Raw genomic sequence first — 27,728 nt, forward strand, 5'->3', positions numbered from 1 at the left:
AGAATCATCAGCTGCAGTCAAAATGAGCTCCAACAGGAAACTCCCGCAGGAGTCAAAGTCAGCTGATCTGAGGTCAGACAGGACAGGACAACGGGACACTTTACTGCAGTACTCTGAGTACTGCAAGTACGTTTTACCAATTATATTTCAACATCTCGATTCAACACGTGATGCCGCCGCTGAGCAGCGCAAACTATTCAGTTAATGGGAAAATAAGATATGGAAGCAAAAAGACAGAAAAGCTCAAACGTTAGTCTGATGTGACCCAGTTCTGTACGCACCAATAAGGATTTAAACAAATCAATTAGACTGTTGACAGCTGGTGTTTAGTGAGTGTGAAGCCATGCAGTCCTAACAGAACAAATTTTACCTTGAAAAAGTTTGCTTCAGCTTGTTGTAGATCCCAGAACTTTTTTTGTCTTGTATCTGAAAATTAATTGATCCATCATCAGATCACTTAATTTACTGCAAGAAATCAAAGTTCTTCATCAGTGAGAGAGCTGACGCTTCAGCCATGACTCGTTTATTCGTGAAATTTTAATCAAACTTTAAATGAAGGGCTGAAATAATGAAGATAAGGTTCCAGATGTCCTCTGCCTCCTCAGTCCATCAACACTGAAACAAAAGAAGAAGAAACAACTGAGAGGAACATGAAGAACCACATGCTGCTCACAGAAAACAACCTGCAGGTTGACAGTAGCACACACACACACACACACACAGCATCACGTTGAGTCTGTCTGTAGTTTGAGTGGTGGCCTCACGTTCCCCTCCTGTCAGACTGTGCTGATGTGTCGCTGTGACGAGGAGCTCAGGACACAGCAATAGGAAGTTACAACATGAACCACAATGTGCAGGTCAGCAGTGATGTCAGAGTGATGTCATTACCTGCAGCTGTGCCGACACGTGTTCAGGCAGCTGGACTCCTGCAGCTTCCAGTAGGATGATGGTTTCTGACAGAGGAAGACTGGAGGAGGTGGGGAAAAACTCTTCATCATCGTCACCACGCTGAGTCACCTGCTGCAGACTGAACACGCACACACACACACACAAAGGTCTCAGGTTGAGGTTACCTGTCATTGACTGAGTCCAGCAGGTCTCAGGTGAGGTTACCTGTCATTGACTGAGTCCAGCAGGTACTCTGTGTACATGTGTTTCCAGTCATGGATGATTGACAGCAGGGAGTCTCTGAAGGGCTGGAGGTCAACCTGCAACCAGCTGTGCAGAACGAGGACATCATCCAGGTGAGTCACCTCTTCGCTCAGTTTCTGGAGTGAATCAATCTGAAGAGACACATCAGGCACACAAACCAACAGGCGAGATCAGCGTGATGACAGCACAGGTGACCTGACAATCCTGATCACCTGAAATCTGTCCACAGCAGTGTGAGTTTCCACCCACAATGCACCACACAGGTGGACACAGTAACAAATATTCACTACTGGAGGTGCACCGACTGCAGTTTTCTTGGCCAATATCCAATATTTTTGGAAGTGTGACCTGCCAATACCAGTTTTTGCCAATTCTGATTTTCTTTCTAAGAACTATAATTGACAGCACATACAAACAAAAATGAACTTTTCTTCAATGCAAAATTTTACTTTAATAATAAAAGAAATTATTCAACTTCACAAAAAAGCTCTAAAAAAAGCAACTGGAAAGAGCTACCAATAATAATTAACTGAAAATGACCCAACATAATTGGACATATTTCACTTTACCAAACAAAAGCAGGTGCAACAGATTCACATAACAAAACAAATGTCACTTATATCATTTTCCAGCTCATGCTTATGAATCCATCAGCACTGAGGTCATTTATCACATTTCAGAAGCCTCTTGTTCACCTTCTCTCTGCTTAGTTTCCGTTTCCGGCCACAGTCGGGAAGTGGGGGTTCCCCTCCTGGACCGAAGCGGACTTCCTGCTTCGGGGCGAGCCAGCACACGGGAGCTCTGCTTGGCCTTGAGAAGTGGTAGCGTTTGTTTACCGACCGACTGCGACTTGCACTGGACATTTACAGTAAACTCAAACTTACTGCTAACTCTGTGTACTCGTCGGCTTTGCCGCTCACTCTCTCGCTCTCACTTCAGGAGAACAGCCAATCAAACAGGGTCATGAATTCCATGATTTTCCTTGTAACTGCTTTGGTCCTTTCACTGCTCAGACCGAGGAAAGACCAGAGAGGCTTCTGGCTCGTGTCTGGCACTGAGCTCTGGCTAGCTTTAGCCATAGCCACTTTGCTTTGCTTGTGTCTTCTTCACCCACAGTGAAGAACTTGTTAGCGTGTGGCTGCGAGTTATTGCCTACGCTTTAACACCCTGATAAAAACACCTGGACGGATGTGTCTCACCTCTCTTTCAAAGTCCTTCAGGGTGGGTGGGGTCTCATTGGGCTCCAGCTCATCAGGTCCCAGCTGTCTGCTGTAGGTCAAGAACTCCTGCATCAGCACCCTCCTGTCAGTCTGCCACAGGTACAAGTACCTGTCCAGCCCCGCCCTCAGACGCTCTGCCTCCTCCTGCACTTGCTGCAGGTGATGCATCACGTCCTCTTCCAATGTGCAGAGATCTGGACTCTGCAGCAGAGACTCCTGACAGATAGATTCAGCTTCTTTAAATCTAACAACAGCCTAAAGAGGCCTGAATGTATAACACCAGAGTGATGTCAGAGTCACCTGGTAGTTGCCGTGGCGACTCTCAGAGATCCTGGGCAGCAGACTGGCTGCTGTGTAAATGTCAGTGATGATGGTTTTCAGGAGGTTAGACAGGCTGCTGTCCACTGATGGCTCAAACACACTTCCTGTTTCCTGCAGCTGCAGACGGACCACCAACAACGGAGTGCTGCAGTGCTGCACATGCACATGCACATGCACACACACACATGTATATGAACTATTCAACAATAAAGACATCAGTCAGCTGGGTATCTTAACAATTAGGTGCATCAATCTGGCCTAAATTATAGAGATGGAAGGGATGTGCAGCAGGTTAGAGTGATGGTGAAGGAAATGTGTGGACGGGGGACAGGAGCGCGAGGGAAAGATGGATTACTTCGAGGAACTGATGAATGAGGAAAATGAAAGGGAAAGAAGAGTTTAAGAGGCAACTATTGTTGAGTAGGTGGAAGAAAAGATCAGTAAGGGTGAAGTTTGGATGGCTTTGAACAGGATGAAGAGTGGGAAGGCGGGTGGTCCTGATGACATACCTGTGGAAATATGGAAATGTCGGAGAGAGATGGAAGTGGAGCTTTTAACTGGTTTGTTTAACGAGATCTTAGAGAGTAAGAGGATGCCCGAGGAGTGTTCTGGTGCCGATTTTCAAAAACGAGAGAGATGTGCAGAGTTGTGGAAACTACAGTGGTATCAAGCTGATGAGAAAAACAATGAAGGTGTGGGAAAGAGTAGTGGAAGCTCAGCTAAGGGAAGAAGTGAGCCCTTGTGAGCAGCAGTATGGTTTCATGCTGAGAAAGAGCACTACAGATGAAATATTTGCCTTGAGAATGCTGATGGAAAAGTACAGAGAAGGTCAGAAGGAGCTGCACTGTGTCTTTGTAGATCCAGAGAAAGCGTATGACAGGGTGCCAAGAGAGGAGCTGTGGTGTTGGATCAGAAAGTCTGGAGTGGCAAAGAAGTATGTTAGAGTGGTGCAGGATATATATGAAAGTAGTAAGACAGAGGTGAGGTGTGCTGCAGGTGTGACAGAGAAGTTCAAAGTGAAGGGGGGACTGCATCAAAGATCAGCTCTGAGCCCCTTTTTGTTTGCTGTGGTGATACTGATACTACTGAATGATGGACAGGAAACATCACGGTGTCGCAGTGAAGCTGACCTTTGTTGGTCGTATAACAGTCAAGACTACGACTCCCATGATGCCCCACCCACCACCTTGTAAGTTTGTTTTTTTCTTGACTCTTGTGCTTTTACATCTGACCAAAATGACCACAGACTTTTGATGACAATAAGTGTGTTGTAAAAATCACCTCAGTTCATTTAAAACACCAACAAGACTCTCTGACATCATCATCTGGACAATCTGCTTCTGCTGCAGATGTTTCCAGGTGTACGTACCTTTGGATTCATGCTGTCAGACAGGTAGTGCAGAGACCTTAGTAGCAGCTGGAACAGTCCGTCCTCCACCTCGTCATCAATGTGGTCCAGATACCTGATCCAGGACTCAGAGGAGTCCTCAGCTCCATATAGACTTCTGTTCACCTGGAAACACAGCAGCAGAGCCACATCAGGACCTGACTCTCCTCCCCCTCTTTTACCTGCTCCTCGTCCTCCTCAGGTGTTATGTGTTACCTGTGTTAAAGTGAGCAGCTGCTGTCCATCTTCTCTGATTTTTGTGTAGCTCTGCTCTGAAGCTCGTGGCAGTGAATCACCTGAGCGTTGTAGCAGGTGAAGCTCTGCCAAACCCTGCAGGGGCAGGAAGACACTGATGCAGTCAATTCTTCAGTTTTGAAGTGTGAACAATCAGGAGTGTGCACAAACAGCTGTTGCTGGAGTCATTCTGTTCATTTTGAACATAAACCTCAGCTAAACCACAGCTCTGTCTCATAAACTGTTGTTGGCTGAGGTCGCCAGCAGTCCAGCGGGTCTCTTGATCGCTTCATAGCAGATTTCAAATGGAAGTGATGTAGGACAAAAGCTAAAGCCGTTGGTCTCTATGAGAATATATTTCAGAGTTTATTTGTCTGGTAAAACACTATTTGCAGATCTCAGTCCTTCCTTTTGCAAAAATCTAAACACATTCTCATGCAATAAAACACAGCTGTCAGTGTGATGCACTTGTGATGCATAATGGTAAGTGGCAAAATATGAACACAAATGAAACACGTGTCAATCATTGAACGCAACAGAGACACAGAGGATGAGTGCGTGTAAGAGGAGGCAGAGGCGGAGGACAAGAGGGAGGAAGAGGAAGAGGAAGAATGCCAATTTATGATGAAATTCGGGCTACAGTCATAGACCATGTACTGGTGCATGGCATGACCATGAGGGAGGCAGGCCAAAGAGTCCAGCCAAACATCAGCCAATTCTCTGTGTCCACCATAATCCGGAGATTCAGTCATGAGAACAGGTACAGTCTACTTTACTCTACTGTTTTATCATTGAAAGTTTAAAGTACTACTGTATACTGTCTATATATTTCAGAACATTACATTACATATATTTTGCACATTCTCTTTTTGCAGAATTGCAAGACTGTCATACGGGGGTGGGAGGACACCCACGTTCACACCCCAGCAGGAGGCCACTGTAGCTGACATTGTCCGTTAAAACAGTATCATTACACTACAGGAAATACAGCAACAAATTACTGAGAACCATACAGACTTCGAGGGAATCAATAGTGTGAGCCTTTCCACCACAGACCGTATCCTCCATTGCAACAGGATACGAATGAACCAAGTTTACAGAGTGCCCTTTGAACGTAGGCTGGACATTTTCATTTGTATTTGTCAATTTCAGCATAATTTTTTTCCCACAGTACCTATTATACTATAATTCATGTTTTAATGTAGAGTAAATGCTAAATCCAATGAGTTATGAAATCTTTTTGTCTTTGTCTTTACTTTTGGAGACAAAATGCATATGCTATACTTTATTGTGACCAATAAACATTTCTTCATAAGCAACATGCATTGACCACTGTGTTTTAATTTTTTTGGTGTAGCGTTTAATGACTGCTCAGTAGTTTTTCTATTTTGTCGGATTTGTGCAAGATCTGACTGTTCAGTTTTGAGCACATGTAAAACTATTTTGAGGTGATGATGTGATTTTGCTAAAAGAATCAGAGGTTTTGTGAATGTAGTTTGAGTAAAAAGTTTTGTGTTTAGAATTCTGAGAAAAGGACAGGAGGATTCAAAAAATGTGTTTTAACAATTGTGAAAAACTGTAAGAAGCTGCTGCAGCCCAGCACTACTCAGACTAAAGGTAACAAGGTCGTCTGCATACATAAGGTGATTCACCAGCAAGCCACCAATCATACACCCAGTGCTGCAAAAGTGCTGCTCTCTGCTGCCCAGACAATCCATCAACATACAGATTAAATAAGACAGGGGACAAAATTCCTCCCTGCCTGACACCATCGGACACTCTAAAGGGAGAGTAGATATACACTGCTCAAAAAAAATAGGGAACACTTAAACAACACAAAGTAACTCCAAGTCAATCACACTTCTGTGAAATCAAAGTGTCCACTTAGGAAGCAACACTGATTGACAATCAATTTCACATGCTGTTGTGCAAATGGAAGAGACAACAGGTGGAAATTATAGGCAATTAGCAAGACACCCCCAATAAAGGAGTGGTTCTGCAGGTGGTGACCACAGACCACAGTTCTCAGTTCCTATGATTTCTGGCTGATGTTTTGGTCACTTTTGAATGCTGGCGGTGCTTTCACTCTAGTGGTAACATGAGACGGAGTCTACAACCCACACAAGTGGCTCAGGTAGTGCAGCTCATCCAGGATGGCACATCAACGCAAGCCGTGGCAAGAAGGTCTGCTGTGTCTTTCAGCGTGGCGTCCAGAGCATGGAGGTGCTACCAGGAGACAGGCCAGTACATCAGGAGACCTGGAGGAGGCCGTAGGAGGGCAACAACCCAGCAGCAGGGCCGCTACCTCCGCCTTTGTGCAAGGAGGAACAGGAGATGCACTGCCAGAGCCCTGCAAAATGACCTCCAGCAGGCCACAAATGTGCATGTGTCTGCTCAAACGGTCAGAAACAGACTCCATGAGGGTGGTATGAGGGCCCGACATCCACAGGTGGGGGTTGTGCTTACAGCCCAACACCAGGCAGGATGTTTGGCATTTGCCAGAGAACACCAACATTGGCAAATTCACCACTGGGGCCCTGTGCTCTTCACAGATGAAAGCAGGTTCACACTGAGCACATGTGACAGACGTGACAGAGTCTGGAGACGCCGTGGAGAACGTTCTGCTGCCTGCAACATCCTCCAGCATGAGCGGTTTGGCAGTGGGTCAGTAATGGTGTGGGGTGGGATTTCTGTGGGGGGGTCGCACAGCCCTCCATGTGCTCGCCAGAGGTAGCCTGACTGCCATTAGGTACTGAGATGAGATCCTCAGACCCCTTGTGAGACCATATGCTGGTGTGGTTGGCCCTGGGTTCCTCCTAATGCAAGACAATGCTAGACCTCATGTGGCTGGCGTGTGTCAGCAGTTCCTGCAAGACGAAGGCATTGATGCTATGGACTGGACTGACTGTTCCTCAGACCTGAATCCAGCTGAACATCTCATGGAGCCATCATGGAGACATCATGTCTCGCTCCATCCACCAACGTCATGTTGCACCACAGACTGTCCAGGAGTTGGCGGATGCTTTAGTCCAGGTCTGGGAGGAGATCCCTCAGGAGATCATCTGCCACCTCATCAGGAACACGTTGTAGGGAGGTCATACAGGCACGTGGAGGCCACACACACTACTGAGCCTCATTTTGACTTGTTTTAAGGACATTACATCAAAGTTGGATCAGCCTGTAGTGTGTTTTTCCACTTTAATTTTGAGCGGGACTCCAAATCCAGACCTCCATAGGTTAATCAATGTGATTTCCATTGATAATTTTTGTGTGATTTTGTTGTCAGCACATTCAACTATGTAAAGAACAGAAGTATTTAATAAGAATATTTCATTCATTCAGATCTAGGATGTGTTATTTTAGTGTCCTCTTTATTTTTTTTGAGCAGTGTACTACCCCCCCATCTGATGTGCATCTTCTGGTCGGTACCTTCACAATATACCCAGACACTCTCCCTTGCTTTAATGTAATAAAAAGCTGCTTATGATTCACTCGATCAAACACTTTGGAGGCATCAATAAAGCACATGAGAACAGTTTAATTTTTAGCCTTATACAAATTCACTATTTCCTTTAAGAGCATAAGTACTAGGCACTTTATATGTTTTACACACTTGGTTCACTGCACCTTACATTCTACTTTATTTGATTTTTTTTACTTTACAACATTACACTGCTTATTTGTTGTATATACACTTTTTTATATTGCTTTGTATGTTGTTATTTTAATATATTTTGTATAGCTTATTGTGTGTATTGCTGCTGCTGCACTGTAATTTCCCAGCCTGGGATCAATAAAGTATATCTGTCTATCTATCTATCTATAAATACACGTCTGTGCCATCTCATCCCTCTTAGAGGGAAGGGATATACCCACCCACTTTACAAAGGAGAATTCTTTCCATCACCTTAGATAGGACGCTGGGCGATGCTATGGGTCTATAATTGTCCCGGCAACCAACTTTTCCAGCCTTGTCCTTAATAACTGAGACATGCCGAAGCCACCGCGACTGCGTTACCCAGTGTGTGCAACCCAACCAAGCCAGCAGCTCCCTGCTCCACAGCCAGACCATGTTCACCACCTCGCGCCCCCGGTGGCTCTATAGCATGGTTCCACCAGCCAAACTGAGAGTCCTTCTCTATGAGTTTGGAACAGTGGAGTTCCTCTATCACTGGCTTTAGATCACAAAACTGACCTGTATGATGCCTGTCATGGCATCCATGTTGGCTCTGGTCTCGCTCACTGTGGAGTGGAACATCAACACTCTCTCTTTGTGCTGCTCCACCAGGCACTGCACACCTGAACACACACACAAACAGTCAATTTTTGACTCAAAACTGCCAACGGTCAAAATCTGCACAGCTGATTTCTCCTGGTGTGACCATTCCAGCACTTTGTATTGCGGGACGCCGCGTGGGGCAGATACTGAATCAGTCTACATGCTACATTCTGACCAAATCAGTACATACTGCCAGTATAAAACCGTGCTTCGTTTCTTCTTCTGTGCCCCCCACCATCAGTTCCTTGTACACGTGGCAGAGGTGGGAGTCTGTCATGTGTCATGTGATGATTCATGTAACATGTCATGTGTCACCTTCACAGCTCCAGGTGTTCCTCTGCAGTGCTGACAGAGTCTGGAACAGGTCCTGCAGCTGGTCCTGGATCAAAGGAAGCTCCACCTGCAGGATGTCCCTCATCACCTGGAAGAGGATCGCAGTCTATCACATGACCTCATCTTCACCTTCAGGGCCACAACAGTTTGTGTGTATGTGTGACAGCATACCTGGTTGTAGCAGGACACCATGTGACTCAGGCTCAGGAAGCTCTGTGTGATGTCATCTTTGTAGGTGAGGAGTCGAACAGTGTGGGGTCGCAGCTCCACATCGGTCTCCTTTCTCACATACCTGAGCTCCCCCAGCACCATCTCCAGCTGTACATACATACATACACACACACACACACCAGCAGGTGGCAGTAAAGTTAAGCTGGACTGAAATCAGAGTAAGAAGTTTCACTGTCTGTCTCTCAGCAGAGCAGCTTTACTGGACATTAAATAGATTTTTAAAAACATTACAACATTTTCAACAATATTCTAAGAGTGGCCCTGTCACTCCACCATAAAAAACTGCTTTCACTTCATGAAGGGAGGATTTGCTATCGCTGCTTGAAGGTGTCCACAATCAACTCAGGTGAACCACAGAGCTTGTGATATTTAATGTCCTCTTACGTCTGTCTGACTCCATATTGACTCACTGAGCAGCAGATGTGCACTCTTACAGATGTGAACAAACCCACAGGGTGAAGGAGCCAACTGGATGGCCCCACTGATCGTTTAATTCAAGTCTGGCTGTACCCTACAGCAGCGGTCCCCAACCTTTTTTTGCGCCACAAACCGTTTTAATATCAGACCGTATTTTCACGGACCGGCCTTTACGGTTTGGTGGATATAAACAAAATAAAATGATAAGACTGGCATAAAAACTGGGGTATTTTTTAAATATAACAATAAACGTGAATCCAATGTGTACTAGCAACTTTATTAGCAGCATCTTCGTAACATCGGGCCAACAACATTAGTAACATGTACTGTACCTTGTAAATTGTTAATTTATTTTACCTCTATATTTTTTTGTAACTGTTTTTGCAGTGAATTTCCCCACTGCAGGATCAATAAAGTTCATCTTATCTTATCCTCTCTGCCCTCAACACTCTCTGGTCGCTATGGTAATGTTTAAACATGCTTTCAAAATAAGATACACCGCAAAACCAAAAAAAGTGCATGAAAAACACAACTCACCATAACGCTGAATCAGTGGGAGCCCTGAGCCTGTTTTATTTGTAACAAGACAATCCCATCCAGGGGCTTTCCCATTTCCAGAGACATTTGTTTTTGACTCATTTTGCTAGCTTGTGGGTCTGTTTTTAGCAGTAACGTATCATGTGACATGCGTCAAGAGTGAGTCATGGACGGATGTAACGGAGAGAATCCAGTCTTTTTCAAAATAAAACATCGTTCAGACTCAGATAATCAATAAAACGGAAATAATGTAAGTTACTTATTCTTTCTGTGCGACCCGGTACCAAATGACCAGTGGCCAGAGCTATCCAGTTTACTGTTGTGTGCTGGGGCAGCAGGTTGAGAGTGATGCCAACAGACTCAATAAACTACTTCAGAAAGCCAGTGATGTCGTGGGGTGGACATGGACTCTCTGACGGTGGTGTCAGAAAGAGGGATGCCGTCTCAGTTACCCACTATCTTGGACAGTGTCTCCCACCCAGTCAATGTCCTGATCAGGCACAGGAGCTCGACAGACTGAGTCCACCACGATGCTCCACAGAGTAGCACAGGAAGTCATTCCTGCCTGTGGACATCAGACTTTACAAATCCTCCCTCGGAGTGTCAGACTCTGAGTCAACAGACTGAGAGACTGCAATCTCACTGTAAGTGCTGAACTGTTTTTTTTTTTTTTTTGCACCATTAATGTAAATTCACAACACACCTGTAGAATACATGTATATACCTGGGCACACACGTGTATATATAGTTTTAAATTCTGGATATATTCTTGTTTCTATTTTTATTATAATTCTTTGGCCTGTAGACTTAGACAACTAATCTTGGTTGGAGCAACTGTAACAACCCAACTTCCCCCAGAGACGAATAAAGTATTTCTGATTCTGAAACAGATTGTGATATTATTTTTTAGCCAGTCTGTCCACCTCTATCTGCCATTTTATCCAGTTTTACCTTTAAATGACGTCATCTACACAGTGTTGTTTGCTCAGAGACAGATTGGGTAAATTTAAACTTCTTCATGTTTTAAAAATAACAAATGGAGACCATGGGGACACCACATGTTACTGACCACAGGGCTTCTGAGAGTTTTAATGACCGAGTTCTAGTTTAAGCAGCACTCATGTGACTGAAGGCCATGAACTTGTTCAGTATTAAGGTCCTTCATCCCAGAGTTCAGCTGTTTGCAGTTGGTGTTTTTCTTCTCACTGACCTTGTGGCTGCAGTTCACCTCGAACAGGCCTTGCAGGTTGTGTTGTATCAGAGGTTGTTCCAGGATGAATCCACAGTCTGAGTCAAGCTTACAGCTCCAGTCTGACCTCACTCGATCTCTGAAGTCCTGCAGGAGGCCCACAATCTGCTTGAACCTCTGCAGAACCAGCTGGGAATCACTGCAATCCGGAAACCTGAACACAACACAGAAACCAACAGTCCCAAGTTGAAACCTGAATCAAGTTCAGGTTGAGAAGATGTCCAGATTCCTGCTGTGTGTGCAGTGTATGGCTGCAGTCCTCTGTGATCTTACAGGTCTTGAACTGTCCTGTAGCTGTTCAGAGCATCTTCAGCTCTTAGTATCAGCTGCTGAGTCCAGCAGAGTCCAGCTGCAGCAGTTGGAGTGAACCTGCTGAAGGTCTCTGATTTCTCTCTCTGACTGTAGAACAGCAGCTCTGTCTGATCCAGCTCAGCCAGGACCATCTGCACCAGTCGCATTAGCTGAGGACGCAGCTGATTCTGAATCAGAGGACGGTCCAGGATGAACCTGAACATTTTCACCAGCTGAAACATAGAGCAGATCAGACAAGAGCTCGTCTCCCTGGACTTGCTGTACTGTGGTCCAGTTGAAGATTTTTACCTTTGCTGCAGAGGAGGAGACACAGCAGTCCTTATAGGCTCTGTTAAGAACAGATGCCAACTGTCTCTCCAGGTCTGACACGTGGACCTGAAACTGATCCAGGTGCAGCTTGAAGCTCTGGGTAGAGGTAGAAGAAGAAGAAGAAGAAGAAGAAGAGGAGTCACATACTGCTCGACGTCAAACAATAATTTCCTCACACACATTAGCCGACTGTCACCTGGTCATCGGGGTCGGTGGGGTCACAGCTACAGTCAGAGAGAAACGTCACATGACGCAGGAAATCCTGATACATATTCTGAACCACATCAGTGTACATCCTGCTGCTGGTACCAGACAGCACTGTCTGATCCAGCTGATCCAGCTGCAGAGTGACACACAGCACCTCCTGCAGGGGCAGAGACCAACAAGTAAAACCACTTTTCAAAGTACTGCTGTCAATCAGTGGGGCAAAATAGCTGAATAGATATATGATAGATAGATAGATACTTTATTGATCCCAAGGGAATTTACTCAAGCACAACTCTGAGGTACTTGGTCAATTTTATGTTACTTTATACTTTTACTCCACTTCATCGCAGAGAAGAATATTAATATTTTTACTGCACAACACATACAAATTATACGCAGCTAATAAATGATGATGTATTAACCTCCACAGCAGTGAGCTCCACCTGCTGCAACTTTAACATGAATCACATCGTTGTAATGTTTCAGTTCAATTTAAAGCAGATACTTTCTGTTCCCATGTTGTGTGCGTGTGTGTGTGTGTGAGCGTGTGTGCCTGGATGCTCAGCAGATGCGACAGGAAGTTGTCCAGGTGGAAGAAGACCAGGTGAGAAGGGAAGTCCCAGCTCTGTGTGCCTCCATCCTGTAGTCACACGTTCAACAGTTAACTCACAGACTTTGTAAAAGTTCACAGAGCAGAAGAGAAACACAGCAGGCTGCAGTCAGAACTGCTTCAAATGTCCTGAGAGAAATCTGCACTCACACATTTGCCATGATTACCCAATGGTTTACATTAATATGGATACAGATCTCCCTGGGGACAGCTCATACAGCAGGTGGATTTATTTTGTTTAATTAAGAGATTAGTTTGTGAAATCATGTAAAAATCACAGATCTAGTGTCATAAAATCTGATGACTGGTTTGTTTGCTGCTTTCATATCACAACTGAACCACCAGCGTTAACTTAAAGCCCAAAAGAGACCCTCCTTCTCACCATAGCTAGCATTAAATTAACCAAACAGATCAACAGCAGTCTCAGCACTACCACACCCACAAGCCTTGGCGGCTAAACTCAGCTATGTCATGTGGTCTGTGGTTGTACCTGGCTCGGGTTCTGACTGTCCAGCTGAGTCTTGCACTGACTATACACCTCTTTGAGGGTCTGTAGAGTGCAGATCACCAGTCTAACATCATCCAGGACTACACCAGGGTCTGACACCAGACCACGAATCATCTCCTCCCCAAGCAGGAACTTCTTGCTCTGCAGCAACAGCAGAAGAAGAAGATCTTCACAGACACAGACAGACACACACACACATTCTGTCTGTGTTTCAGTACCATTTGTATGAAGAGGTTGCAGATCTCCTGCAACAGGACCACCATCCTGCAGGGTTTACTATAGAACTCAGACCTGATCCACACCAGATGCACCTCCTTCATCACAGTTGCCATGTTCGCCCCCAGCTGCCAATTAAATACAGATTTCACTTCAGTCACACTGTGATGACGTCACACCCAGCGGATCTTCACAGACCAGGAGTTGGTCTCCGCAGCCTGCTCGGGTCCCCTACGCTGGTTTACAACAACTTTTGGGTAAAATGTTTATTTGTTTTCTCTGTCAAGCTGCTCACAGACAGAAACCTGACATGAAACAGTTCAGCTACCTGCTGGTACTGCATCTGCTCCACCTCCTCCAGCCTCCTCTGCAGAGGAGTCAGATTCAAAGTCACATCTTCAGCTTCCTTCAGACCTGAGAGGAGGAGATCTGAGGGGTTAGACTCAGATGTGTGTCAGGTGTGTTGATGAGTTCTTTCACAGACCGACTATGATGATTTCTACCTTCCCGGATGTCTCTGTAAATATCTCTGAGAACAGACCAGTAGACGCTTCCCCCCTTCTGAACGATGGACGCCACCTGCTGAGCTCTGCTGCTCATCAGCTAACAATAAAAATAAAAATCCATAAACTAGAAAAGGTTTAATTTTCTGAACATTTGAAATAACTGACATAAAAGTATAAATTCTAATGATTCTTTATTCTTCTATTATTCTTTACAACGTTGTTCTCAGACTATAAAATATAAATATATAGTTCAGACTTTATTATCATTTGATTTTGTACAATTTTTTCTTTTTCATAACATTATGACTTTATTCTGGAATAGTTTCACATATCTAGAGATGGTCCTCAAGGACTTCTGAAGGATGCTGTATGTATGAAGCTCTTCTTGTCAAAGAGAAAAACGTTTTCAGTTCCTGTTTCAGTGTGAGATTATCACCTGCTGTTGGATGAAATGCAGGTTTTTCAGTCTGTTCTTCCAGAAATTAAACTCCTCTGAGGGAAGCGGCTTCAGTCCATCCAGAAGTGGCTGAGATGAATCCTGCTGCAGGAACTCTGAGACGAGCTCCGCCCACTCTATGATCGCTGTATCACAGCTGTGGAGGAGCTCCACCTCCGACAACTTCCTGATGGAGGAGAGAGAGATGACTGCATGTTTCAGATGTTTTCAATCACTCACCTCACCTGGATGACATCCGACATGGCCGCTAATCTCTCTTACCGCCTTTCAGCATCATCATCGAGAGCGTCAGGATGATGTAGAAATGTCTGCCCCTCTGTTTGATCCTTCATCACCACTGCTTCATTTTTCTGCTTCTCTATGAACCTCAGAGCATCCTGGGCCACGCCTGGCGCCCAGTTGCTGCTGGTCTCAGGGTTGCTAAGCAACGGGCAGATCACCTGAGAGAACAGCCCAACCTTAGCCTTATTTTATCTGTCTTTACCGTAATTAACCTCAACTTTAGATTACTTAGCCCGAATTTTAGCCTTAGCCTGCCCTGTTTACCTTGCTATTATCATGTCATGCTGTGTTTTTTATTTGAGCTCATTTTCCCTGAATTATCCTTATTGTGGACAACTGTTATGTAGCCTTTAGCCTTAGCTTACCTAACACAGCTTTAGCCTAAGCACTAACGTCTAAATGATCTCTAGCTTCACTAGCTTTTATGCGTCTTTCATTACTTTAACCTTAATTTCCCGACATCTGACTTAGCTAGCAGAAAAACAACCTTAATTGTGACCCTAGTTTACCTAGCGGTTTGCCATGATGCCGAATTTAGCTTGGTCATAATTTACCTCTACTTCTTAATGTTAGCTTAAGGTTACCTTAGTCTTTACTTACAGTCAGCCGTAATGTCAGCTTTAGCTTACCGTGTTATTAACGGTAACACTACAGTAAGCCCTGACTTAAGAGTTAGCTAACTGTCTTACCTCCTCACAGACAGCTATGAGGAAGTTAATGGTGTCTTCTCCCTGAACTTCTTGAGCAGTTAGCATCTTTCTAGTATTTTCTGTCGTGATAATTTCACGGCCCGTTTTGGAGACACAGATGGCTTTAGTTTGGACATTTGGGGGGATGGTGAGGCTAGCGGAGAGTCCAGACTTTGAATTTTGACAGATGAACAGGTTACAGTAATCCTGGGTGTCAAAGAAACTGTTGAGGATAATTTGATTCTCCTCCTCGGAAACAAACTCCCGCCACTTGTCAGCGTCCAACCTGAAACTGTTGACAGTCAAACTCCGGACAGGATCCAACCGCCCGTCTTCACCGTCCATCTATAGACCTTCTTTTTTCTGTCTTTTGGTCTTGTGTTCAGTCAACAGCAAGCCCAGCGAAGAACGAGTTGAAACTTCATGAAGTCGCGTCGGTCGATTTGTTTTTGTAACGGTCAGTTCGTCACTCTGCTGTGCTGCCTTCACCTTCCCTGCGTTTCACGTCGTAAATATTATATTTCAGTGCTTAAAAACAAACGTTTTACATATCCGGCATTTTAAACAATTGGTTTGACCATTTATACATTTAATTTATATTTTAGTACCCCGTTTTAAATTACTTTAAACACGCACCAAAGCATGTTAAAGAAATAAAATTACTTTTCCTACTAAATTTCACTAATATGTTCGCAATCAGGATCAGCTTTACTATTAAAGTGTACATATACAATCATTTTTTTATTGCTCTCAATGTATCCAACTTACACAGAAATAGACATAACAGTTAAGAACAAGAACAACAGGGCTGAACAGATAAAAGCAAAGAATACAGTGACAGTACATGATAGTTAATGTTAAAAACAAGGTGTATATTTAACTGTAAAAAATAATAACAACAATAAGCAATAATATGAATTTAGTTATTGATAGTGGTTTTTACAATTCTGTCCATTGTGTCTGAAATACTCCAGACGGTGGCAATAATTGCCTTTAGCGGTTTGAAACTCAACAAAAAAAACACACACACACGAAGAAGAAAAATAACGACCTGTGATTGGTTGCTGGATCGTATAAAGGAATCATGGCGCGGCAGGGGTTGTTAGTGAAGGTTCGAAAGAAATTGTATGATGAGTAGATGTTGCTAACAAACGAACGTAAGGGGGTTTTTTGGTGAAGATTAACCACACTTGTGGTCAGTCTGTCTCCGCTGCTGCCGCTCGATTACACTTTCACTGCGTTAATTTGCTGTGTTAACCAGGACCAGGACACAGGACCAAACCGCAGCTGCACGTGATGGAGCTGTTAAAGTTGAGCTAGATTCCAAACTGTAGTCAACAAACGGACGAAGAAGACCAAAAATATACCGTCAGTGTGGTGGTAATATTTTGGGAAGATGGCGGTGTCCTTCCTTATCGTTCGGCCAATGGTAGGCAGAGCATAATTGAGTCGTTCACCGGTGTTAGCCATCAACTGATCAGCTCAGAAGGCCTCCGCTAAACACGTGATCCAGGTGTGTGTGTGTGTGTTTTTTAATTCAATCAAAAAACTGTTTTCCCAAGATGAACAAGCAGTGTTAAAATCCGACGTATTACCTCAGTTTCCTAAACCTTAAAGGTTAAGGTTTCCAAAATGGAGCCCAGTAATTTTAACAAAGTCATTGTTTTCAGCTTCAAGGCTTCTCTGGGCCCTGCTGTGCTCAAGTGGACTGAGACCTGCGTGATCTGTCCCCTCAGGACTTGTGAAACTGACGAGCAACGGTAAGGTCCTCTGCGTCTGTCCCAGGTCTCTATTCGGTTCACTTCTATTTCTGCCTTGAAGTGATGTAACAAAAGGCCGACTGAAGCCCCTCCCACAGCAGTCTGTTCACGAGGGGGGCAGTGACAAAACCGGACTGAAGCGTATTCTGATCCAGGCCCGCAGGAGGATATGCATGTACTGTGTACTTGCTTCAAATGTAATACTGTCATTCTGCTTTCTGATTGGCTCTGACAGATCACTCTCTGACCTGCTGTCGACGAAGCCGTGATGTCAGGCCTCCAGTATGGCGGTGAGTGTCGTCACATCAGCATCAATGAGACCAGTTTGTTTCTGATGGCTGTTTCTGTCTTCAGTCTTGGCATCACTTCTGTTCTGATTTGTGGGGAGTGGCTTTGATCTCCACTAACCAATCACAGCCACCTAGATTCAACCTTATTTTAAGCTGACTCTGACATCTGTGGGGACTGGTTTGAAGTGAAAACAAACTGGGGTGATCGAAGGGATCATGTCAGCTGGGAGATGATGTGAACAAAAGGCCGAATTGTAGCGCCCCTGTCAGGCAGTGTGTTCTCAGAGCAGAGGCGCCATGACAAAGACTTACCGAAGCGTTCATCTGATCCCACAACAGCTGACTAAAGCGCACATGATCAAAATAATTACTTTTAACATCAACAATTCATCATAAAGTAGTTGACAAAGAAAAGTGACTTCCTGTGTTTTTCCGGTCAGTCGCGGACTGAAGCTGACTGAGTTTCAAGTTTTTAAACTTGAAGCTTAAAGTTTCTTTTGCATGAATCCGAGCCTGAAGAGGCGACGTAAGAAGCAAACATTATGACAGGAACGTGTTCACCTGCATGTAAATTCAACATGCGTACGAACGGTTTGGGACAGACTGTGTAGTGGTTCCTCTTAACTTATATCGGATGTTCCTCGTTATCGTAAACATTCAAACCAGCTGTTTGTGCTCGTGGGGAGTCGTGACTTCCGTAAACACATGAACCGGTATCCATCGGCGGGCCCAACAAACTAGCCTGTCATCAGCTGCTGTAGAAATGCGTTGGTTTGTTTCAAGGAGCTTTATTGTCATTTTTACACATGTTAAAAACATGAGGTGGAAAGCCCAATAACCTATATAAAGAAATATGTAAAACAGCAGTTTAAAAGTATGCAGTATAAACAATGAAATGACAACAATATTTACAACAGTCCTGTACCATTTGAGGTAGTGTGCAAATGGAGTTGAGGTGGCGTATTGTGCAAAATGTTGGGCACACATTTTTGCTTCAGCACGTCGCCGTGTTCTGAGTGAGAGCTCAGGTGATGGCAAACTGCATTTACTGAAGAAGGAGGATGCAGAGCTTAAACAAACACTCCTGAATTATTTCATTTCAGCGTTTGAAAGCTCGTCCTTGATGTGATGCCGCCAAACATCTGGCTGTGTCAGTCTGTCGTCTCGGTCCGACTGCAGCAGAGAACGCCGTCTTCCTCTGCTTGGGCCGTCCTCGGGTAACTAACTGCTGTCTAAAGCTTTGATTACTCCTTGAACCAGTCTGTGAGTTTCTGGTTTGATTTCCATTCATTGTGCCAGAAAACAGTTGAAGTTTCCATGTTAACCTTGAATTTTGAATTTCCCTCGGCATCAATAAAGTATCTATCTAACCTTCATGGTGACCGAATGTGTGTGAATATTAATCCTGTGATTCAGTTTAATCATTTGAGCTTTTGTCGTCATACTGTGTTGCACGTGTTCACCTCGGTGTGTTTTTATTCTCCTGCAGGTTTCTCCATCTCTTCATCACACTGAAACAAGATGACAGAAACCAAACCAGAAGGTCCCCCCCTGTAGCTCTGCAGTTCGTCTTGTCCCTGCTGCTTTTGTCATACTTTGGTCCTGGAGCTGCACAAACTAACTGCCTCTTCTGCTTCAGTGTTGGAAACCCTTCAGAACCGGCCTGAACTCCAGAAGAAAATAGTTTTGTTTTTTAATGCAGAACTAACACGAATTCAAACCAAATTATTATTTTTTTATCTGCTGCAAGCTTTTCATAAAGATGAAAATTCCCTGCACTTTGTTTCAGTTTTTTTTTTTTTTTCTGAGGTTTTAAAGTAGATATTACAAAATTTCCTGTTTTTATTTTTACTAAAATTAAAAATAATATTCATTAATTAAATATTTTCATTAAGTGAAATATTTTTACAGTCTTTTTTCAAATTTCACAATCATGTCACAATCTCCTTCCTGTCTTCATAAAAGATTTGTTGCTATGGAAACTTGTCCCCCATTTTTGAGCCCTTTACCCCGGAAGTCGCCAGCTGCTGACCTTTTCGCCATTTTTCCTCCCCCAGGATGGTGAAGTCTAGCAATGGTAGTGTGCTTCTGATTGGCGAGTACTCGTTGACTACGTCGATCGGGTTGGTCAGGTTCAGGTAGGCGGAGTGAGATTGGTTAAGAATACCAGAGTAAGCCAATCGGAGGCAGAGAAAGGCGGGCCATGACTTCGCCATCCTGGGATAGAGAATGTGGCCGTGCTGCAACAGAGCAAGTTGCTCCTGTTAGCTGTTCAGTTGACTCAACAGTCAGCTGCCTAAACGGACCGTCAGATCTTCATAGAGCGGCTGAACCAGCGGGATGGACACCGACACGGCTTCACCGGTAAACCCACGGACCGACACTCTGTTCTCCCTCCAGTTGTTACACCGGAGCCGTTAGCTGAGACAAGCTAACTGAGCTAGCCTCTAGATCAGAGGGGATGCAACCTGCCGCCAAACTCCATTCAAAAACAGAGCGACTATAACAGCCGACAGCAGGCTACGGATCTCTCCGCACACCCGGACTGACCCAAACATTGAAGAATTTATTATTATCGTCCTGTTGTCTATTCGGTCTCAACACAAATGTGGTGCAATGAAAGCAGAAAGGTCCATAGTAGGTTCTGTTTGTTTCTGCTCTGGCCAAGCACAACATGAGGTGAAACGTGTTAAAGAACAGAGAAAATAAAACTACGGAACTGTGAATGGAGTTTGGTTCCGGTTATGTCTGTTAGCCGGTGTGGAGGCCCGCGGTTCTCCTAAAGTCCAACACCAGTGAAACCGCTCACAGTGATAGCAGAGTCACTGCTGGAGCAACTGCTCGTACCCTTTGCTACAGTAAGAGCAATATAACGCAGTAAAAGAGTTCGGTTACAAGTAGAAGTCTTGCATTGATAGTAAGTGAGTAGGATCTGTACTGCAGTAAAATGTCCACTGTGACTGTTCTGCTATTGTACGTGACATAATTTCATGTTTCATTCAGTGTTGTCTGATAGAGGAGGACACTGCTGTAGCCTCTGATTCTGGATCAGATCCAGAAAAGTGTCAGTGAGCTGAGGTCAGTACTGTGGCCCGGTACTCCTGCACTCAACTCTGACTCAGACTGAAGAGCTTCAAACTGTCAGTTATGTTCATGTGATGCTGTGTAACTGACTCCAGACCAGCCTTCAGTTTCTGTTGACTCCAGCTTCTTACAGACATTGTGTCAGTGAAACAGGAAGCTGTTCACATGTCAACCTGCTCATAGCATAACATCTGATGCTAAGCTAACAGTTTGTTTGACCAGTGACAGTGTGAAGATAACCAGTGTTGACTCTACATGTGTATTTACTGTCTTTTCGACCCCCATGTTGTTCGCCGTGTCGTCTTTTGAACTCGTCTTCAGCATCTTTGCGCCGGTGACCGTAGCCATCAGAATTCCTTTATTTATCCCCGAAGGGAATAAAGCTGCATTTTAAACACCGTCTGACATCATCTTTTTTCTGAATGTTTGAACATTTGGCATTTGATTTCAGGATGCCGCAGAAGACGTTGAGATCAAACTGGAGCCAGACAGCGATGTGGAGATCCAGTCGTATCCTGTCCTCAAGAGACTGTCCATCGAACTGATTGACTGCAGGGTGTGGCTGGAGGGGCGGGACTTCCTCTCTCTTGGTAAGAAATGTCAGCTAAACTTTGAATTTAGTCATTTTAATCTTTTAATTAATTACAAAAACAATAAAAATAAATTGCATTTGAGTCATTTGATACATTCCTGTCACCTCTGAAAAGACCTTGAACTTGACCTCTGACCTCTCTCTCTCTCTCTCTACAGGTGATCATCCTCAGCTCTGTAACCAGAGACCGGGGCAGCGCCACCTGACAAATACAGGCAGAAAGATGGTCTACTGTTCTGAGTGTAAGAGAGGGTTCTACAAGCAGTCTCACCTGGAGGCTCACCAGAGAACCCATCAGGGACAGAAACCCAATCAGTGCTGGCAGTGTGGGAAGACCTACCCGACCCTGATGAGCCTTGTTGTCCACCAACAGATCCACGACCGCAAGCAGCCCTACCAATGCTCATACTGCGATAAGACCTTTGCCCTGAAGAGGGACTGGAAGACCCACCACCGGACGCACTCAGGAACCAAACCTTTCAAGTGTTGGTTCTGCGGGGACGGCTTCAGCGAGCAGGACGAGCTCACCGAGCATCTGGAAGTGCACAAAGGGGAGAAGTGTTACCACTGCAAAGTCTGTGGCAAGATGTTCGTCTCTTACCAGGGCTTCAACTTTCACCGCAAGTCGCACAAGAACCAGAAGCTGCTGCCCTGCATGAAGTGCAATAAGACCTTCAGCAACCCTCAGAGCCTAAAGCTCCACCAGGTCACTCACTCCAACAGGAAACCACATAAATGTCCCACCTGCGGCAAAGGCTTCAAGCTGCTGAGCGGCCTGCGCTGCCACCAGAGGACCCACGAGGACCTGAAGGACTACCACTGCACCGAGTGTGGCAAGTGTTTTTCCAGCCTGCAGGGTCTGAAGCTGCACAACCGTACGCACACCGGCCTGAAGCCTTACAGATGTACCGAGTGCGGGAAGAGGTTCACCCAGTCGCCCCACCTCAAGTCCCACATGGTCACTCACACCGGGGAGCGACCGTTCCTCTGCACTACCTGCGGAAAGAGATTTACCCAGTCATCCCACCTGAGGTCGCACATCACACTGTTCCATGTGGGCGAGAAGCCGTTCACCTGCGATGACTGCGGGAAGAGCTTCACCATTGCTCACTACCTGAAGATGCACCGGCTGAGCCACACCAAGGAGAAGCTGTACCAGTGCTCCTATTGTGAGAAGTCCTTCTCCTACCACAACTCCTGGAGGGCCCACGAAAGGATCCACACAGGCGAGCGCCCGTTCAGCTGCCAGGACTGTGGCCAGAGCTTCATTACATCGGGCTCGTTGCTGAGCCACCAGCGATCCAAACACACCGGAGAGAAGAGCCATTACTGCATCACCTGCGGAGAGTTTTTCTTCACCAGCTCGCTGCTGCGGGTCCACCAACTCGACCACACCGGTGAGCGGCCACATGCTTGCAGCTGCGGCAAGACCTTCAAAACCAAAGGAGTGCTGCGCTACCACCTGAAGAGGTTCACTGACCACCAGCCGGCCAAGTGAGGCTGCCTGGGAGCACATCTGGCAGAGGTTTTCAGAGCCCCCTCATCCGCAGGGAGTGGAAGTGGGGGGGGTTGTATGGAGAGACCACCAAATGCTGAAAGGTGAAAGGGGACAGGTGCATGCAGGTGTTGTAACAGCAGGAAGTTAGTTATTGTAGTTTATCAGCAGGTGGTGCTACAGCAGCGACTCACAGCTCATGGAGAAAACACTTTGACAGGCTGCGCTAATTTGCCTTTTCAGAGGCTCAAACACACGAAGATGAAATACATAAGCTTCAGTCTCTGATGTCCCTCCAGAACAAACCTCCAGTTATCCACTTAGAAATCATCTTCATGTTCTTATCAGATTTTTTTTGTTTTTGTTTATTTTTTCTGGTTAAATCAAGGTGATCCGGTGATGGTCGTCTGCTAACAGAAGCTGCTAACAGCTCACTTAAACGTACTAAAGGCAACTTGCTCAGATGGATCAGGTTAGCGATGCATCCAAGGAGCTGATGGTCATTTTAGGAATTATGTTCAGTGTTTAACTTTTTTTTTTTTTTTTTTTTTTTACAGAAATGAAACGAATTGTCAGGGCTTCTTTCAAAGCTGACTTGATGTAACAGAACAAACCGAACACTGAGACGTAACACTAAGAAACGATGAATCTGCTTCGCTGTCGGAAACACTTAAGAGACCACACAGACGTTTTCTTTATTTTTATCAACTCCCATCTGTTTGTGTCATTCAAAAACCAGAATCGTTGAAAGAAAACCATCAGCTGCTTGGACCCAAATCAGTTTTAAAGAAACAGACCAACATTTTTATTAAATCATCTTGCTCTCTCTCTTTTCGGGTCAGATCAAAACACTGACAAGGAGGACATTTTGGCAGGTCTTCTCTCCTAAGGACTGAGGTCCAGACTTGGCATGAAGGCTCAGGTTTTTAGTCGTTGCCTGGAATGAAATCCATTACACAGATGTGGACTCGGGTCACATGATCAGGACAAAATCTGATGGCTGAAGTCCGAGACCAGACTCGTGACCCTTATCTGTTTGAGTGTGAAGGACCTGACTTTGCCCTCGAGACCAAAGATTAAAACATTAAAAAGTCCAAACACAACAAACTCTCTCAACGTTAACAACTTCAGACCAGCACGCAAATAAAGCCACGTTTGTCCTGACTTGGAACTTGCTGGTTGCGACTTGGTACTTTTTGGTCTTGACTTGGACCTGATCTCAGACTTAAGTGAGGACTTGTGTGTCTTGCCTTGCAGCAGTCAGGACTTGTGGGAGACTGACTTGTGACTTGAAACACTGACTGTCCTCCTCTGGTCTCATACTGAGTCTCTTTATGACCACCGTGCTCCAGTGAGCTGAAAGCAGAAGTGAATCATATGACGGCTGGCTCTCCATGCAGAAACATGTTCAAGCAGAAATAAAACACGTTTCATCCTGCAAACTTGTCATCAAGTTCTTGTGTTTACCAGTGAACACCAAGTTTTGTACAGAACATTAGTGTGGTTCCTTCAGTGTCTAACAGGTAAACCCAGGATCTGATCTGGATTCAGCTCATCCATGTGATTCAGCTTTCAGCTGTTAAAATATGCCTTTTAATGGTTCTTATGAGGTTTTGTTTTACTCAGGAAGAACTGAACTGGGCAACCGAGTAAATAAACCAAACGCTAAGGGGATCCTAGTTGATGATAATCATGGTGTGTTTGTTTGCACACCATGATTATCATGGTTGTCAGTACGTTCTTGAACTGACACCTTTGGCAACAGGAGTATGCGTTCCCCACAATATAACCTAATATAATAAAATCATCAGTTTTTGGAATACATCGTTACCATTAATCCAAAGTCTGAATGAAAATTCGGTTTTTTCTCCTCCGGTGTTTTTATTCTGAAGGCATGGAGTCGCACTCGTCATTTCCGCTCGTTATGTAAACAGTGAAGATGGCGGCCTCCCGTGTTGGGCGCGCTGTCCTCAGTCGGATTCTGAGAAGGCTCAGGTTCTCAGAGGGAAACGTGAGACGGATCTCAGCAGGAAGGTCAGTTTGTGTCCGACTCACCCGAACAACAGGTGAGAAACAGGTGCAGGAGACCGCACCGAGTGCCAAGGACAGGCTCACAGGTATAGACCACAGGCGAAAAGAGAGACAGGCATACAGTCACAGAGACAGGTACACAGACAGGTGCAAGCAGTTGGTGAATTTCAAAGTAAGAGCTCGTCATGGCTCAGTTTGTTTTCTGTATGATGATCAGGCAGCAGGCCGGCGGCTCGGTGACGCAGTCTGTGGAGGAGAAGAGCTCGGCCTGCTGGGAAAGGGTGGACTCACACGAGTCCAGCAGAAGAAACGTCCACAGCACACAGAGTGGAGGACGACGAGGAGTCCTGCTGTGGGCGGCAGTCGGTAAGTTCACGAAACACCTTACACCAAAAGACACTCAAAAATCCACTGATTTTACTCCTTTTCATTACTCGCATCAGACTGCAGGCGGATACAAACTGCACTCATTCAGCACTTGCCTTTCATACCAAACTGCATCCAGAAATCCACAAACTTTACACGTTTGTCTATCAGTAACCACATTTTACTGCTCACTATCACCAAGAAATTAATAAAATATGTGTGTGTGTGTGTGTGTGTGTGTGTGTGTGAGCAGCTTTCTCCCTGTTCAGCAGTTCTGATGAAGACCAGCAAGACGAAGCTCGGAGGAAAGAAGACGAGATGATCCTGCTGCTGAAGAAGGCCAAGGTAGCAGGACAGTAACTGGAGTGGCAGCAGCAGCCGTGGTACTACTAGTAGTAGTACTAGTAGTACTTAATATGTCCTGTCCTCCCTCAGCTCAGTGTGCATCGGGGACAGCTGCAGGCAGCCTCTGGTTTCCTCCATCAGGCTGTCGTTTTGGCTCATCAGACCAACAACCACCAGGCCATCATCTACACCTACAGTCTGGTAAACAGTCACTGTGACCTCTGACCTCTGCAGCTGTGGGAACTCTGCAGCTGCACGACCTTTGACCGCCTTCCTGTGTGTTTCCTTAGATGGCGAATCTTGCTTACGTTCAGGGTCACCTGGACAACGTGAGTACTGTCCAATCACAACTGAGCTTGTTATTTTTATTGTGTATGTAGCCTGTCTTTGGTGTCCAGGCAGCTCACCTGGTAGAGCGGGCGACCCCAGTTTGGAGTCAGTTCCAACCTGTGGTCCTTTCTTCATCTTCATCATCATCATCATCACTGTTGTTTCTCTTCTACTTCATCTTAGGCAGAAAAACTCTTCAAAGCTGCCATGAGCTTCATGCTGTCAGGAGGAACACTGGAGGTCAGTGTGTGTGTGTGTGTGTGTGTGTGTGTCTGTCCGTTCAGTCAGCTGTTTCTGTCTTCACTGACTTCCTGTCTGTTTCCAGGACGACAACGCCATCATTGAGATGTCCCTAAAACTCGCCACCATCTACGCTGAACAGAACAAGTAAGAGCAGGATTTACCTGTAGACCTGTGAGCTCAGCTTCCTGTCAGAGTACTCAGCGTGTGTGTGTGTGTGTGTGTGTGAGGGCGGAGCTTGCAGAGCACGGTTTCAGGTTCTGTATGGAGTCTCTGGAGGCCAAGCTGGAGAAACAGGGGAAGGTCCCTGAAGAGCAGCAGACAGGTCAGACTCGAACACTTTCGGGTTCGATTATTTCAGTTTTTAGGGTCTTTTTTTGTTGTGGACATTTTTGCACTAAAATCTAAATTATATTGTAGTTAGTTTAGACCTCTGAAGGCCCCCTTATGACGCAATATTCAGTCCAGTTTTTGTTGTGGACTGTGAGGCACTGATGTGAGGTTATCACGGAGCTGTTGTTGGATTGAACCAATGTTCAAGAACTTCTCAATAAAGTTGAGCCAAACATGAAAAACCTCAGTACTGCTGCTGCTGGAGCATCCAATCTGAACAGCTGTTGCTGAACAGTGTGGCATTCAGGTTCAGACTGACTCAGAGATCCTGTTGTCGTCGTCTTCAGAGGAGCAGGAGGCTCTGAGGAAGGAGACCCGCCTACTGCTTGGTCTCTGTTTGGATTCGCGGGCTCGATACCGAGCATCAGCGCTGCGCCTGAACCAGGCTGAACAGGACTACCAGACAGCCCTGAACATCTGCCGCCAGGAGCAGGGAGACGCACACCCACAGGTAGGACAACAGGTAGACACAGCACAAACACCAGGAACACAAACATAATGGTAAAATCTTCGCTTTGAATTGCTGGAACGCAGAAGTGTCATCATCTTGTCCCCTGTCAGACTCTGGTCCTCATGAGCGACCTGGCCACCATCTTGGATCTGCAGGGCCGCCATGATGAAGCCCTGGTGCTGGTCCAACAGGCTGTCAATCTTAGCCGCTCTGCTGGACACCCAGACCAGCACGTGCTGCTGGGAAACATGGCCGGCATCCTGCTGCACAAAGGTCAGAGGGGTGAAAAGTCAGGAGGGGTCAGAGGTCAGGGGTGCTCCTGATCTGCACTGATGTTCCATTTTGTGTGTTTTTGTCAGGCCTGCTGGAGGACTCGATGCGTTTCTACCAGGAAGCTCTGTGTCTGGCTCAGCAGGCCAGAGACCAGGAGGCCGTGGAGAAGATCCAAGAGGGACTGAAGGAGGTGAAGAAGAGAAGGAACCAGGAGAGGAAGGAGGAAGAAGAAGCGCAGAAATGATGAACTCGTGTTGTGTGTTTGGTTTCTGATGATGATGTGAGTCCATCAGTGACCTCCCGCAGCACCTCCACCAAGACCTCGATCATGCTCGCACTCTCCACAGGATGAACCCTCATTTATGAACTGGTTTGTGTGTCAGACTTCAGTGTTGTGAGTTGTGTGTTCAGGCTGAAATAAATCAGAAATCCTCTATTGTGGACAGGAAGTCCGATCATTTAAGGGGGCCGGAGAGACCATCTGGTTCTGACCAACATGAGACATGAACCTGCCAGCAGGAAACTTTGTGGTTTCAGCTGCAGTAACACAACAGCAAACATCATCATCAGTCAACATGAAACCTGTTTATTTAAAACTGATCATTCATTGATCAGTTGATCA

The 27,728-nt window shown here is 45.4% G+C and overlaps 3 protein-coding genes and 2 long non-coding RNA genes across 14 annotated transcripts; 4 read left to right on the plus strand and 1 right to left on the minus strand.

The window, feature by feature from the left end:
• Nucleotides 1–484: 484 nt before the first annotated feature.
• LOC124069959 (dynein axonemal heavy chain 17-like) lies at nt 485–16,015 on the minus strand. 5 transcript variants are annotated; one of them, XM_046409507.1, is made up of 23 exons: nt 15,862–16,001; nt 15,457–15,831; nt 14,747–14,925; nt 14,465–14,651; nt 14,026–14,125; nt 13,851–13,936; nt 13,525–13,650; nt 13,289–13,447; nt 12,742–12,828; nt 12,178–12,345; nt 11,961–12,077; nt 11,634–11,884; nt 11,322–11,514; nt 9,098–9,244; nt 8,909–9,014; nt 8,510–8,613; nt 4,297–4,410; nt 4,063–4,206; nt 2,673–2,846; nt 2,352–2,588; nt 1,114–1,283; nt 889–1,027; nt 485–615 (listed from the first exon to the last, which is right to left on the minus strand). In XM_046409507.1, the coding sequence occupies exons 2-23, from the start codon at nt 15,799–15,801 to the stop codon at nt 610–612; spliced, it is 3,339 nt and encodes a 1,112-aa protein (XP_046265463.1). In that variant the 5' UTR covers nt 15,802–15,831; nt 15,862–16,001; the 3' UTR covers nt 485–609. The 5 variants fall into 5 exon arrangements, with proteins under 5 accessions (XP_046265463.1, XP_046265462.1, XP_046265464.1 ...); XM_046409506.1 differs by having other exon boundaries at nt 13,851–13,951; XM_046409508.1 differs by lacking the exons at nt 2,352–2,588; nt 2,673–2,846 and having other exon boundaries at nt 13,851–13,951; nt 15,862–16,015.
• Nucleotides 4,409–5,633, plus strand: LOC124069974. Its single transcript, XR_006845133.1, has 2 exons — nt 4,409–5,074; nt 5,190–5,633. It is a non-coding gene; the product is annotated as an uncharacterized LOC124069974 (long non-coding RNA).
• A 497-nt stretch (nt 16,016–16,512) lies between the features above and the next one.
• LOC124069973 lies at nt 16,513–18,182 on the plus strand. Its single transcript, XR_006845132.1, has 4 exons — nt 16,513–16,969; nt 17,134–17,216; nt 17,452–17,506; nt 17,571–18,182. It is a non-coding gene; the product is annotated as an uncharacterized LOC124069973 (long non-coding RNA).
• A 1,182-nt stretch (nt 18,183–19,364) lies between these two features.
• Nucleotides 19,365–24,119, plus strand: LOC124069968 (zinc finger protein 664-like). Of its 2 annotated transcripts, XR_006845131.1 has the most exons (4): nt 19,365–19,870; nt 21,042–21,180; nt 21,341–23,149; nt 23,235–24,119. XR_006845131.1 is itself a non-coding variant. In XM_046409537.1 (3 exons), the coding sequence occupies exons 1-3, from the start codon at nt 19,847–19,849 to the stop codon at nt 22,678–22,680; spliced, it is 1,503 nt and encodes a 500-aa protein (XP_046265493.1). In that variant the 5' UTR covers nt 19,365–19,846; the 3' UTR covers nt 22,681–24,119. The 2 variants fall into 2 exon arrangements, 1 of the variants encoding a protein (XP_046265493.1); XM_046409537.1 differs by having other exon boundaries at nt 21,341–24,119.
• A 440-nt stretch (nt 24,120–24,559) lies between these two features.
• On the plus strand, nt 24,560–27,547 carry ttc19 (tetratricopeptide repeat domain 19). 5 transcript variants are annotated; one of them, XM_046409550.1, is made up of 12 exons: nt 24,560–24,711; nt 24,926–25,011; nt 25,045–25,074; nt 25,328–25,419; nt 25,510–25,620; nt 25,710–25,748; nt 25,933–25,989; nt 26,075–26,136; nt 26,220–26,314; nt 26,670–26,845; nt 26,944–27,106; nt 27,193–27,547. In XM_046409550.1, exons 1-12 carry the CDS (start codon nt 24,617–24,619, stop codon nt 27,348–27,350), a joined length of 1,164 nt encoding a protein of 387 aa, XP_046265506.1. In that variant the 5' UTR covers nt 24,560–24,616; the 3' UTR covers nt 27,351–27,547. The 5 variants fall into 5 exon arrangements, with proteins under 5 accessions (XP_046265506.1, XP_046265505.1, XP_046265504.1 ...); XM_046409548.1 differs by having other exon boundaries at nt 24,583–24,843; XM_046409549.1 differs by having other exon boundaries at nt 24,926–25,074.
• The last annotated feature ends 181 nt before the right edge of the window (nt 27,548–27,728 follow it).

The sequence above is a fragment of the Scatophagus argus genome, chromosome 13, assembly GCF_020382885.2.
Source record: "Scatophagus argus isolate fScaArg1 chromosome 13, fScaArg1.pri, whole genome shotgun sequence".
Classification (NCBI taxonomy): domain Eukaryota; kingdom Metazoa; phylum Chordata; class Actinopteri; family Scatophagidae; genus Scatophagus; species Scatophagus argus.

Excerpts from the sequence above, each read along its gene's own strand:
- LOC124069959 (XM_046409506.1), bottom strand. The coding sequence starts at position 15,801 with ATGGACGGTGAAGACGGGCGGTTGGATCCTGTCCGGAGTTTGACTGTC. Across the intron at positions 9,245-11,321 it reads AGGTGAACTGCAGCCACAAG|CTGGAGATGGTGCTGGGGGA; the intron begins GTCAGTGAGAAG and ends ATGTATGTACAG. Across the intron at positions 8,614-8,908 it reads GAACACCTGGAGCTGTGAAG|GTGTGCAGTGCCTGGTGGAG; the intron begins GTGACACATGAC and ends GTGTGTGTTCAG.
- LOC124069968 (XM_046409537.1), top strand. The coding sequence starts at position 19,847 with ATGGACACCGACACGGCTTCACCG. Across the intron at positions 19,871-21,041 it reads ACACCGACACGGCTTCACCG|GATGCCGCAGAAGACGTTGA; the intron begins GTAAACCCACGG and ends ATTTGATTTCAG. Across the intron at positions 21,181-21,340 it reads GCGGGACTTCCTCTCTCTTG|GTGATCATCCTCAGCTCTGT; the intron begins GTAAGAAATGTC and ends CTCTCTCTACAG.
- ttc19 (XM_046409545.1), top strand. The coding sequence starts at position 24,617 with ATGGCGGCCTCCCGTGTTGGGCGCGCTGTCCTCAGTCGGATTCTGAGA. Across the intron at positions 25,075-25,327 it reads CCTGCTGTGGGCGGCAGTCG|CTTTCTCCCTGTTCAGCAGT; the intron begins GTAAGTTCACGA and ends GTGTGTGAGCAG. Across the intron at positions 26,846-26,943 it reads ACCCACAGGTAGGACAACAG|ACTCTGGTCCTCATGAGCGA; the intron begins GTAGACACAGCA and ends GTCCCCTGTCAG.